The 13,277-nt window shown below is 51.8% G+C and overlaps 2 protein-coding genes across 5 annotated transcripts in view; one reads left to right on the top strand and one right to left on the bottom strand.

Moving 5' to 3' along the window:
• CUNH7orf49 (chromosome unknown C7orf49 homolog) overlaps positions 1–3,677 on the top strand; it is a 4,867-nt gene extending 1,190 nt beyond the window's left edge. For both annotated transcript variants that reach the window (XM_023753511.1, XM_023753510.1), the window contains exons 2-4: positions 580–863; positions 1,739–1,814; positions 3,133–3,677. In XM_023753511.1, coding sequence (XP_023609279.1) covers positions 721–863; positions 1,739–1,814; positions 3,133–3,381 — 468 coding nt within the window. In that variant the 5' untranslated portion in view covers positions 580–720 and the 3' untranslated portion in view covers positions 3,382–3,677. The remainder of the gene's footprint in view (positions 1–579; positions 864–1,738; positions 1,815–3,132) is intronic.
• The window catches only part of TMEM140 (transmembrane protein 140), an 18,677-nt gene continuing 6,256 nt past the window's right edge, over positions 857–13,277 (bottom strand). Inside the window, exons 1-3 of one of the 3 annotated variants that reach the window (XM_006088325.3) lie at positions 6,891–6,943; positions 5,800–5,926; positions 3,639–5,422 (exon numbers count right to left, since the gene is read on the bottom strand). In XM_006088325.3, the coding sequence (XP_006088387.1) occupies positions 4,834–5,388 (555 nt within the window). In that variant the 5' untranslated portion in view covers positions 5,389–5,422; positions 5,800–5,926; positions 6,891–6,943 and the 3' untranslated portion in view covers positions 3,639–4,833. Of the gene's footprint in view, positions 1,831–3,638; positions 5,423–5,799; positions 5,927–6,890; positions 6,944–13,277 lie in introns of those variants that run through there. The other 2 variants (XR_002829145.1, XM_006088324.3) reach the window with 2 other exon arrangements.

Here is a 13,277-nt window from a genome sequence, read left to right on the forward strand (position 1 = left end):
CCTGCGCCTTGGGGTCACCGGGAGTTGCGGGGTGGGATGGGGGCCTCGGAGGCAGCGGAGGCCGAGTGAGCGGAGGGCTGGTGGCCCTTCGGGACCTCCCTCCGAGGCCGGCGCTGTAGTCCCTGAGCCCCGCTGGTTACATGGACAGAAGAATCTTCGGATGGAGGGAGGGGTTGTTGGCCAAGGAAACCTTATTGTGCGTCAAATGGCCTCAGGGTTTCTTGTCAGCACCCCAAGATGGAGGGAGTGAGAAGCCCAGAGAGGTCATTGGGAGATACTTTAGGGGTAGGATAGACGGGGCACCTGGGGCGGCATGGAGTGGGGGCACCTCCTTTCTTCCTTCCTCCTAGGAGGGTGTTCATCCCTCTTCATGTTCATCGGCTTAGAGCCGAGGCTGCCGGGGGCATTTCTGTTGGGCCTGCTGGTGTGGGGTGTGGGGACTCGGGGTGGGAGGCCCTCCCAGCAGCCTGCCCACCACACCTCCCTGGCTGCCCTGTGAGTGGCCTGAGTCTTGGGCCCTGCTCACCATCCGGGTCGCCTGTGAGCATATTAGAATTCACTGGGCTTTGTTCTTTGTAGGAATCAAAGCTTGACTCCCATTTGAGGACAAACAGGCCTACAGTTAATTCCTGGTGTGATGAGAAGGTGGGATTTGCTGTCCTGGATAAGAAAAGCGAGTCCGTAAGGGAGGGCCCTGACTCTTCATCAGCGACAAGAGAGATGGCAGCCTTACATTCTGGGGATAAGAAGAGGGTCCTTCCCTCCTGGATGACAGCCCAGGGGCCTGAGGAGAGAATGTGGCCGGTGAAGACCCCGAAGAGGAAGCGGAGGAGGATGGCCGCGGTGCCGGCGGCTGCAGCCAGGTGGGACACCTTGGAGCCTGGGTCATGCAGTGTTGGCAGATCCGTGAGGTGGGCGGGGTTTCAGTCGTCTCCAGCTCTTAGGAGGTGCACGGGCTGCGTGCAGGAGGCTGAGTGAGCTGTGTCCACCCAGGCAGACGCCTCTGCCTCTTGGTGAATCTGCAACTCCCAGATAGTGGCCCCCTTCTCGGGTCACACGCATCAGCCAAGCTGTCAAACACCAGGTGGCTAAAATGCCCTTCTCTTCATTTGCAACAATAAGTGTGACCATCAGGTGGGCAAGATGAGTGGGCCAGGCCATCAGCCTCCCTGTGGGCAGACCTCCTGGGACAGGAGCAGCAAGCCCCTGTGTCAGCCCGGATCAGAGGCTGTGGGTGAGCCGGTGGGATGATGCCAACTGTGGGGTCGTGAGGCCGCCAGGGAGGAGAGGTCCCTGAACGCTCCTGACGGTCCCGGGTGCTCAGTGCTGCCCCTCTGCCCTTCCTTTTATAAGGTTTCTTACCTGACCAGCCTCCCTCTCTGACTGCACAGCCTTTCCATACTGTGTTCATGCGTTCAGTTAGGTGTCAGGTGGGTCTTGGCCTGGTGGTCCGTGTGATCAGCTCACAGGTATGTGTGTGTCCGTTTGGCTCTCAGGAGTAGCCATCAAGCCTTATTTGTAAATCCCTGGGGGCGTTGGCAGAGTTGGGAAGCCCCCACTGTTGCCTCCAAGACCCCCCTCTGCCAGTCACTGGTCCCAAGAATGAGGAAGCCGGTTGATGCCCTGAGGAAGCTGGTGCTCTCATCCCCGGCGGAAGGCCCAGGGATGCAGCTCTCCTTCCTCCTTGAGAGACTGGGGAGCCGTCTGCCCCATCTGTAGCATCGTGCCTTTCTTTCAGACTCCCCGCAGTGAGGACTGTGTACTGCATGAGTGAAGCCGAACTTGTCGATGTTGCTCTGGGGGTCCTGATTGAGGTAAAGTCAGCTGTGTCTTTTTAAAAAAATATGTATTTATTTCAGAGAGAGGAGGGAAGAGGGAGAGATAGAAACATTGATGAGAAACATTAATTGGCTGCCTCCTGTACACCCCCTATTGGGAACTGAGCCCGCAACCCGGGCATGTCCCCTGACGGGGAATCAAACCAGCCACCTTTCAGTGCATGGGATGAAACTCAACCGAGCCACAACCTTTGGCTGTTCTTGCTCTTTTAACCACAAACTCTTTACCGACTGAAACAGCCGTGGGGAGCCCTCTTGCGTGTCCGCCCTCCTTCCACTTGTCCCTTGTCTCATGAATCTCTCAGGCCGTGCTCCCCCGCTGTGAGCTGTGCACCAGCCACGTGTTTGGGGCCAGATGCCTGGGGAGGGGTGGCTGGGCAGGGAGAGCACCCTGTGTGGGTGACTGTGTGGGGTGAAGCAGAGGGAACCAGAAGTCTTGACCTGCTAGTGTTCTCAGGTGGGCAAGTTGACTCCTGGCAGAACAGCACTGAGGTCTCCTGTCTTCCTAAAGCTAATAATAATCATACCACCATAGAGTTGGGTGGTTCTGTATGATAGACCAGGCATTTTTATTTTTTTGTTAATCCTCACTCAAGGATATTTCCCCCCATTGATTTTAGAGAGAGTGGAAGAGGGGGAGAGACAGAGAGAGAAACATCAATGTGAGAGAGACACAGTGATTGGTTGCCTCTTCCATATGCCCTGACCAGGGCCAGAATCGAGCCTGCAACCTCAGTATGTGCCCTTGACTGGACTCACATCCGAGACCCTTCAGTCTGTGGGCCAATGGTCTGACCATTGAGCAACCGGCTAGGGCTGACCAGGTATTTTTATCTATCACTATCTCATTTAATCTTTGCCATAATCTGGTGATATGTTATTTCAGATACTGTTATTCCCGTTTTACAGATGAAGAAATTGAGAGGCAGGGACTTTCCCTAAGTTGCATAGCCTGTAAGTGACAGAGTGTAGGCCCACACTCCTTTTGTATCCTGTGCTCCTTCCATTGTCACCTGCCTTCCCAGACAAGTTTTTTCGATGTATTTATTTTCTTTTCTACTTTGGTATTCCTCAGGCCTCTGCCCACTTCTCTCCGAGTTGGTCTTGGTTTCTCCCAGAGCTCTGAGAGGTGGAGGGTGGGCAGCAGTGGGGTGAAGGAGGTGGAGCGGCCACTGATTTGGGAGCCATGCCCGACCTGGTCAATGCTGGCTTCGCAGTTGCTTCTGGACATGGTCTCCACCACTGACAGGTTAGGGAAATAAATTTACACGTTTCGTCTGGTCTTTCTTCACAGAACCGACAACAGGAAAAGGCCTTGGAGCAGCGGCCCCTGGCAGGCACTGCTGAGCCAGAGCTGTCCCCCACCTGCTCGGAGGGGCCGGCTTCTCCCGAGACAAGTGAGGGTGAGGACAGTGGGGAAGCCGCCCTCCCCCCAGGCCTGGGGCGGCCGCAGGGGCCTGCAGGCTTGGAGCCTGCCTGCAGCAGCAGCCCTGAGGAAGATGAGGATGCGTTCAAGTACGTCAGGGAGATATTCTTCAGCTAAGGGACAGGTTCCCAGGACGCTACGGCCGCAACAGCTACCGGACGCTGGGCTTTGGCTCTGCCTGGGGACTGCTCCCAGCTCCATACCCCTGGGTGGAGCCAGAAGCCCTGACACTCGGCCTTGGGAAGTGAGGGATCCGAATGAACTGCCATCAGAATTCCTCTCTGCATTGTCCTCCCCGGCACAGGGGTCTGCAGTCCCCATGTCTGTGTATTCAGTGACCAGGCTCCAGGGAAAATGAGGTCACAGTGTCAGACTTATTGGCACCAAAGAATCAATTTAATAACTTTCAAACAAAGTATGGCTGCTAAATACACCAGAATTGTCCAGTTTAGGCAGCACCATCTCTCCGTGAGGAGGAAGCCCAATTTACAGTTTCCCTCACAGGCAGCCAGGCAATCCCTGAGCCGCCCTCTTAGCCCTGAAGACATTTTGCCCACAGTGCTCTGCTCTGTCTGGGAGCTTAGCGCTCCCGGGGTACCTTTGGTCCAAGCCTTCTACCCATCAGACAGGCCTCCTCTCCCGAGCTGCCCCCTTCCTTCTACTTGGCGGCCTTGGCTTTGATCCCTGGCCACTCTGAAAGTGCGAGTGGGACAGGCTCCCAAAGTGGACGCTAAGGGCAAGAGGTCAGGGCCGAGTCCACATTGCCTCTGGAGTCAGTGTGGCTTTTGGCAGGCAGAGTGAGGCAACCATGGTTATACAGTTTTTCAATATACAGTGCTGAAAAGTAAATTCCCCCTGCACAAGTGGTGCTTGTATCCTTTCTAGGTCTAGCTTGAGCAGTGAAGGGACGCAGCGTTTGTGGAACCATTCAGTCCTGTTCACCCTCCCCGCCCCCCGGATTCGGCATGCTGTGCTCTCGGACGCCCAGGTCCCATGTTAGGAATGGCGTGCCACCTCATCCCCTGCTGTCCGGCTTGGAGCCAGCAGCCCAGGGGAAGTTGAGGGACTCCCTCTGAGATCCCCTGTGCCTTTGGGAGTGGTGTCATGGGGAGGGTGGGAAAGGGGGAAGCTTGCTAACCAGGGCCCCGGGGACACAGGTGCTCTCAGTGTTCCCCGTCTGTCGCCATGAACCTTCCCTGGGTCTCAGTTTGGCCTTTGGCCGATCATCCTGGAAATCTGGCCCTGGGACAGGAACCCTTCTCTGGCCACCATCCTGAGAATGAAGAATGGTTTGCTCAGATCAGTCAGTGAAACAGGAATTCTCATGACAAGGAGCTACGTGGTGTTAGCAGTCCCAAAGGCAGACAAGCCAACACTAAGAAGCCCAGGGCCGTCACCCTCACAGCCCCGGCCTCCTTTATGCCGGTGCCCCTTCCTCAGTGGGGCCATCTGCTCAAGCTTGAGATCAGTATTAGCTATGAAGCAGGGTGGCTGCGAAAACACCAGCCCACGAGGCCTCTGGCGCCTGTCTGAGCCTCCTTCAAGCAGCCTGGGAGCCTCTGGACAGGGCTAGCAGCTCTCCAGCTTGCTCTTGTCATCTGCCCTTTGGGGGAACATGACTGTGGTCATCAGCAAGAGGACCAGCAAGGCCTGGGCAGCGGCCAGAGCTAGGAATCCAGGCCCCAGGAGGGAGGGCGTGACCCACTTCCAGGTGTAGGTGAGGAAGAGGCCCAGGCCCCCGGCCAGCAGCATGGAGGCCATCGCCAGGAAGCACACAGCCAGATGCCACTCGCCCTCGCTCCTGTTGCAGCGGGCCAGGAGCAGAGGCAGCGGGACAAAGAGGGTGAGCACCAGGGCCCCGTACACGCCGAGCCTGGCCAGGGCCAGGGCGCCCTGAGGCAGCCCCAGGGCCTCCAGCTCAGGGAACTGGTGGCACTGCAGGCAGCTCGCGCTCTCGTTCCACAGGCAGAAGTTGTAGAAGCCGATTCTCAGGTTGGGCAGGTTGATGAGGTCACCCGCCTTCCAGAGGAGAGCGTAGAACAGCAGGAAGATGGCCAGGACCACGAGGACCACGATGCCCAGGAACAGCAGCTGGTCGCCCCGCCTGGGTCTGGGGAGGCTCATCTTTTGTTCTCGGCAGGGCCACCCTCCTGGGAACCTGAGGGAAGTCACATCAGTGAGTGTCCAGCTCTCCCTTTCTCCCAGTTTCTTCACAAGCTCATGCTCTCCCTTCTGGAATTCCATAAAAACCTGTGGCAAACTCCCACCCTCTCCCACTCCACCGCCTCCAAGGAATGTGAGGTGACTTGTCGCCAGGACAGGCTCTCCAGGCAGCTCTGCGTGCCTCAGACATGCAGCGTGCACACCACAAGCCCCTGAAGACACCTGTGAGGTTTCTCAGACCCCTTGCCCAGGGCGAGGGGCAAGGCTGTTACTGGGGCTTGAAGGAAGAGGCAGAAGCTAAGGGTCCTGGCGACCCCCTAGGACCAGAAGGGAGCTGTAAGGATGACCATCACTGGGCCGCAAGCCAGTTACCTCAGAACTGGGGTTGGGGCAGGCGCTGGTGTTCTCGCAGCTCTGCTGCTCCTGGCTGAGCGGGTGAGGACCACCAGAGTCCCTGTCTGCTCCGGCAACACGTTCCTGGGCCAAGACGAGATGCCGCCTGGTGAGGAAATCACATCATTTTAGAACAACTACAGTATTTTTTTTCCTGACAACACTAATATACGTTGATTATTTTTTTGAAATCTTGAAAAATATTTAAAAGGAAAATATATAAAAACAACCTTTTTCCCACCACATACGATAGAACCACTGTTAACCAATATTCAGTATTTGTAAATAATCATACCATTAAGCATAATGCTTTTCTTACTGAATATTAGACACATTTTTCAAAGCTGTTTAATATTCTTCAAAAACATAGTCAATGGCTGTATGGTAGTTCATGTCACAGATTTACCCATTACACTATTATTGGACAAATAGTTTTCATTTTTCACCTTTATAATTGATAGTCAAGGTAAGTGCTAACTATGTAACAGTGCAATTATTGTGTCAAGGGGAGAATCCTTTTTAGTGGTTTTATTGCATATTGCCAAACTGACAAAAAACTTGCCTAACCCTCCCCACCATTTTTGAAAAAATCCTTTCACTACATTTTAAATCAGTAGAACTTTTCCCAATCGGCATCTAAAATAGTCTGCCCTCTGTATGTAATTTTTCCAATACGGGACAGAACAGCCCTTCACACAGTGAAGTGCCCAGGAACCAGTGCTGGACGCCAGGCGAGACAGGATGCTGAAGCCAGAATCCTGTCGGTCCCCCAGCCAGGAGAGCCAAGTGGCATTCAGCAGTGAAGTGAGCGGTGGCCACTGGTGGCCCTGGGGAGAGGCCCCGAGACACAGGCCTGGAGATGAACTTCTGAAGGGACCCTCGGGAGTAGTCCCTCTACTAGAGTGGACTGGAGGGTCCTGACCACACCCCACATCTGCTCTGCAAGAGCTGAAGGAGCAAATGGAAAAGAACAGTCTGAAGGGACAGGATGTGGGACAGGCAGAGGGAGAGGCGGCATCTTAGTCCCTTCGGCTGCTGTAACAGAAATGCCATAGAAACTTATTCCTCACAGTTCTGGAGGCTGGATGTCCAAGCACAGGTGCCTGCAGACTCCGAGTCTGGTGCAGCCCACTTCCTGGTCCTCGGTGAAGGGCAAGGGAGCTAGCTCTCTGGGGCCTTTTTATAACAATCCCGTTCCTGAGGGCTCCACCCTCATGACCTAATCTTCTCCCTAAGGCTCCACCTAGTATCACGATGGAGATCAGGTTTCAACATATGGGGGCGGGGAGGGCACAAACATGCAGTCTGGCAGGTGGCTCCATTCAAAGGACCTGAGTGAATGCAAATAATGAGAATAAAGATTTATCAGTGACTCCCAGGCAGAGACTCAGGGATATTGCCTGGGGGTGAGGCAGGTGCCTGTTAGGACGGGAACCTAAACCTAATCACACAGGGAAGGCTCGCCTCCATGCTGCCACCACCTGACCACGGTCTTCTGCCCATGGCACCTGCGAGCTGGGCCGGGAGCTCTGAGCTGGGGGTGAGGGCCAGCTCAGCGGAGCCCGGGGAGCTGCCCCTGCAGCCACTGATCCTCCGTTCCTGGAGGCCTGAATTGGTGAATCCGAGAAGCTGGAGGCCCCGTTTGAAGGTGGTTGGGAGAGTCCTGCAGCTATGGCGCCTGCTACAGATTTATCAGGAATGAAAATGGTGTCTTTAGTCCATACTTTATCAGATTGAGATAATAGGAGTTTTAGCCAGTTAGGGCCCATCGGGGAGAAATTCCCAGCGGGACATATTTTGCATATTTAACACATGCTTGCATAAGCCTCTGTCTGCATGTTTGGTGACGGTAGGCCTTTCATGGTGGAAAGTAGATTTCTAGGCCTGGAACCCCGATTTCTGTCATTGTGCTGCAGGAAGTAAGGTTTGACTTGCCTCCCGTGTCCAGAAACCAACAGGCTGGGACTTGCCTTTGTATAAATGCTCCTTATTTCTCCTATATCGAGTCTGTTACATTTGGGTTCCAAAGAAGTCACCATTAAACTTCTTGAAAACACGGCTCCCTCGAGAAAGATCATGGGACTTCTCGGGAGGAGACTGTCAGCCGCCTCCCAGCAGCTCCTCCAGCCCTTTGTTTCTGACTTCCTGTTTTTCTCGCATCTGACCTTTTGGAGTTTTCAATAGAGTGAAACAAAATAAAAGCTAAGCAGCCCCAGATTGTGTGGAGAAGGTGCAGGGTCTCTGGTTCCCTTTATTCTTCTGGCCTCCCCATGTGTGAGGAGTTGAGTCCCAGCTCGGGGGCCTGGGTCTCCACCGTCAGGCCTGACTTAGAACTTGGACTTGGAATTCTCTAGTGAGGCCCTGCTCCCTTGGGTCTTCCACTCTTGCTTTGCTTAATCCAGCGTCTCTCAGGCTGTCCTCCTTCCCGTCTGCCCAACTCCTAAAGTTCCGCCCTGTTTTCTGTTCCTCTAAACCAGTGGTTCTCAACCTTCCTAATGCCGAGACCCTTTCATACAGTTCCTCATGTTGTGGTGACCCCCAATTTCATTGTTACAAATTGAACATAATTAAAGCATAGTGATTAATCACAAAAACAATATGTAATTTATATGTGTTTTCCGATGGTGACCCCTGTGAAAGGGTCGTTCAACCCCCAAAGGGGTCGCGACCCACAGGTTGAGAACCGCTGCTCTAAACCCTACAAATTCCCCCAGCTTCCCGGGACTATCCTAGCCACTCTGAGCCAGCCCAGAGCTAGAACGTATGCTGTGATCTCTCCCAGGGACGACTTTCCTCTGTCTTCCATGTTCTCCCCAGCATGGTGCTGATACACAGGAGGAACTCGCTTTGTCCTTTCACGTACATATCTTAATATGCACCTATCTTAACAAGACACCTTGAGGGGAGGGGCCGTGTTCTATGTCACACACACTCAACACCGTGCTGGGATGGCCCTACACGCTTCCTCTTGGAAATATGGACAGACTTCGGGAGCTTGTGGACAGAGAGGTTGGAGGCTCATCCTGGCTTCCTTTTCTAAACCTTTCACAGTCGATGGACATTTGGTTGGGAAACCCCATGGCACCCTTCTCCTCGACTGTCCTAGGAGCCTACCCTGTTGTTTGTTTGTTTTGGCTTTTAAGAATCATGTAATCATAGTTATCACGCTCTCACAACTATGAGCCTTTTAATTCCCTTTAATGATAAGCGGGTGCTTCCTTCAGAGGGCAAAGGGGAGGCTGCTGAATCATTGTTGCCATTTTTAGGTGAATTGTTTTCCGTTTTAAATAAAGTACATACTTGCTGATGGTAGATGACTAGAAATGTGGAAGTCTGATCCATAACCTCAGGGCGTAGAAATGACCACTTTTAACAACACATTTCCTTCTGGAACGCTGTTTTGCAGAGTTGAGTTTACATTAAGTACATCTGTTTATGTCTCCCTTTGTAAATATCTTTATAGCATGAATATTTCCTTACATCACTAGAAATGTCCCCTACATGATATTTCGAATGACTGCATAGCAGTTGAACATTTAAAGTTTTTATAGATTATGTTTTATAACATTACTTTGTAATATTATAATGTTTTGGTGAATATATTTGTGGATCAATTTATCCTTTGTGAACAAAAACTGGACTATGCAATACACCTGACAAGCTTGGGCTGGAGGCACCTGGCAGGCCTGACAAGCTCTGTGACCCAAAGTAGCCTCACAGGATGGCCTGGTCACAAATTCCTAGCGCGGCAGGTCATGCAGCCAATCACTTCCAGGCCTACAGCTTCCTTAGCGAGTCAATCTTTACCTCAGGTGAACTCTGTTCTTATGCATCTAGGATGACCTTCCCAATGTCAGAGGGATTCCCTTTTCCAGGCCCCTCGAAGGCACACGCCCACACCAGAGCACAAGGCCACAGCATCCCTTCTTAGCTTGCTCCTTGCATGCCAGCTGTGTGTGCGGGAAATGTTAATTATTAGCGAACCTGTACCCGCCAATGGAAAAGAAATGTGTGTTTCTCCATTTTGTCTTTTATCCAAAACCAGGGATTTTCCTGCTTTGCTCTCTCCCACCTGCCTCCTTAATCTACCACCAATGGATTTTATGTCCCTTTTTACGTCTCCTCCTTTGATTCTAATGTATAAAATACACTGCAAAACTGCCATTCTCTGGAGCATTTGAGATCTTGTTTTCTGGCATAGATAGTCACTTTGGCTCAAATAGACTGATAAAATTCTCTACAGATTTGAACACTTCTTCCGTGGACACCTTCCACCAGCAGCTGGGAGAATGCTGATTCTCTCATCGCCCCCAGTGTTGGGCATTCTCCAGTCTTTTCATCTTTGATAATGACCAGTGACATAGCATCGTCACCGTTTCTCTTTCATGAGTCAAGCTCCACATTTTCCAAGTGTCGTTTGATGACCTATAGTTTTTTCTCGTGACGTGCTCTCAGTTCCTCTGTGTGTCTTTTTCTTATTATCATTTCGAGTTTTGGTTTTGCTTCTCAGCCCGTATGAGCCCCTTTATAAATAAAGGCTGCTAGCCCTTTGCCGTCGTCATTGTTACACTAAAGCACAACCCTTTGCTGCACCAGGGCCCCTGGGCCAAGACACAGATTGAGACTCCACATCAGTGTGTTCCGACTTGACCATTGTTACTTGTGAGTCCCAGTTTGGGAAGCAGAAGGCAAAGATTCTCAGCCTATTCAGCTGAGGCAGGTTGTCTGTTGTTGTTTTTCATTTAAGCATTTCTAAAATGTTCATGCTGACGGGATGGTGACTGAGACACACACTTCACATCCTATTCTTGGCAGTTTCATATTAAAAGAGTGAGATGTTCATGAGGCTGTGTCTGAGGGAGGATTACAATTCTGGCAGAAATGGCATTGAAAACCCCTCTGGCTGTCCATCACACTAAGTAACAGCCCCAGGCTGCCCAGCCCCGGTGCAGGGCGCCAGCAGGCAGCGTGCAGGCCCGGCCTGTGTGAGTAGGAACTGCCACGGAGGTGCCCGGGGCTGGGAGGAGCACTCTCAGGGCTGGGAGCAGGAAGAACCTGTCAGCGGGAACCCTTGCTGGTTTATTTAAGATTCCGCGTGCCGCTTGCTCTCTCCAGTCACAGAATCAAAATGAACTTTACAAACAACCCATTGTGTCTGCCTTTTTCTTAGCGGGTTTCTAGGGCCAATGTCTGCCTCCCGAGCATACGCTGTGCCCTTTTCTTACACGCGGCTATTGCATAACTTAATAAACAGCGGTCATGCACTCAGTTATCATTTCTAACTTGTCACTGCTCTAAAGGCTCTCATATTACCTTTTCAGCTTATGCCAATATTTGAGTTTCCTAGTAAACTCCCTTCTCCTCTACTTTATCTTAGACCAGCGGTTCTCAACCTGTGGTTCACGACCCCTTTGGTGGTCGAATGACCCTTTCACAGGGGTCACCTAAGACCATCGGAAAACACATATATAATTACATATTGTTTTTGTGATTAATCACTATGCTTTAATTATGTTCAATTTGTAACAATGAAAATACATCCTGCATATCAGATATTTACATTACGATTCTTAACAGTAACAAAATTACAGTTATGATGTAGCAACGAAAATAATTTTATGGTTGGGGGTCACCACAACATGAGGAACTGTATGAAAGGGTCGTGGCATTAGGAAGGTTGAGAACCACTGTCTTATACAAAAGGAACCCCCCCCCCAACCAAAAAAAATAGATTCTTCTGTGTATTTTTTTTAGAAAAAATTCATTCTTCCTGCCAGATGGGTGAGGCTATTGAGTAATCAGACTTGATTTAGAGCTTGGTTTAGTTTCCCACCATTTACCTGCCTCCTCACCTGCATGTCTTGGCCACAGATAATGCCTGAGGCCAGCCTCACAGCATGCCTACACAGCGACCCAGAGGACCGTACCCACCAGCAGTGCCAGCTATTATGTTCCTTACAGCTCAGTGAAGCCTCGCAGTGTGCCCAGCAGAGAGGACCGCGGGTCCCCATGGAGAATGTCCCCTCCCGTCAGCGCTCCCTCTCCACGGGGTGGGGACTGGACGCCGGCACACTTGAGTTCCTCCTCCAGAACAGCACGCTCCACCTGGTAGGCAGGTGTATGCCTGGACCTTTCTACCAAGGGGGACTCGGCTTACCAAGGGTGCCCTCTGTTCATGGGCAACATTGGCAGGAACGGGACACCTCGTGCTGTTACTGCCATGTCAGCTCTCTGACCTCGTCTCATCTTCTGACCCCCCAACCCCCAGCTTCTGCTACAACCCCTTCTTCCGTATTTTCCAAAAATTTGGGCCAAGCTCGGGGCTTTTGTGCTTGCCATTCCCCCTGCCTGGAATGCTCTTCCATTGAATATACTTCCCTCCCTCGCCTCCCTCAGTCAGGCCATCCTGGTTGGCTTTTTAAACCGCACCAGCCCCTCCGAAGTCCCCGGCACTGCCCCACCCCTTCCTGCTCTTCATAGCATGGCACCATCCCACGTTCTAAATGTTGTACTTACTGTCCTTCCCTCCCCAGGAGAATGGGAGCTCTATAAGGACAAGGAATTTTGCCTGTTACTCATTTTTACGTATCTATGGTTGGCTGGATATCTCTTGACCTATTATCTATCATCTATCAAAATTCTATCTTTTACCTTGGCCCGTGTGATTCCAGGTCTGGGCATATACTTAGGTTTTGGGTTCGATATCCTATAGCAGTGATGGCGAACCTATGAACTCATTTTTTTGGTTGATTTTTCTTTGTTAAATGGCATTTAAATATATAAAATAAATATCAAAAATATAAGTCTTCGTTTTACTATGGTTGCAAATATCAAAAAATTATGTGACACGGCACCAGAGTTAAGTTAGGGTTTTTCAAAATGCTGACACGCCGAGCTCAAAAGGTTCGCCATCACTGTCCTATAGGGTGATTATGGGAGGCAACCAATCAATGTCTCTCACTCTCTCTTCCTCTCTAAACATCCTTGACTGAGGATTAAAAAGGAAGGAAGGGAACTGTTTGGTCTCGTGAGTCCCAGGAAGGCAGCTGTCACATAGGGACCTGGCGGCTAAGACATGGACCTTGGAGTCAGACCGTCTGGGTTCCCATCGCTGTTCTGTCGCTGTGGCCTTGGGCATATCACCAGCATCCATTCCTCCCTCCCCTCTCTCAATGCTCTGTGAGACTCAGGTTAGAACAACCACACCTGTGGCTGCTCTAACTCCACCGACGAAGCGGTGACACCAAGAGAGAAAAGGGAATCGAGGGAAGAGCGAGGGAGAGGTGGAGGCTGGGGGACTGTAACATGAGCCCAGAGAAGCGAAGCTCAGGAGGAGGTAGTTAACAGAAAGCGGGGAAAGGGAGCCTGCCAGGGAGAGGCAGCTGTCACTTCCTCCTCCTCCTCCTCACTCCTCCTCTTCTCCCCCCCTCCTCTCCTCCTCCTCCCCCCTTCCTCTC

This window comes from Myotis lucifugus, unplaced genomic scaffold (assembly GCF_000147115.1).
Source record: "Myotis lucifugus unplaced genomic scaffold, Myoluc2.0 scaffold_46, whole genome shotgun sequence".
NCBI lineage: Eukaryota > Metazoa > Chordata > Mammalia > Chiroptera > Vespertilionidae > Myotis > Myotis lucifugus.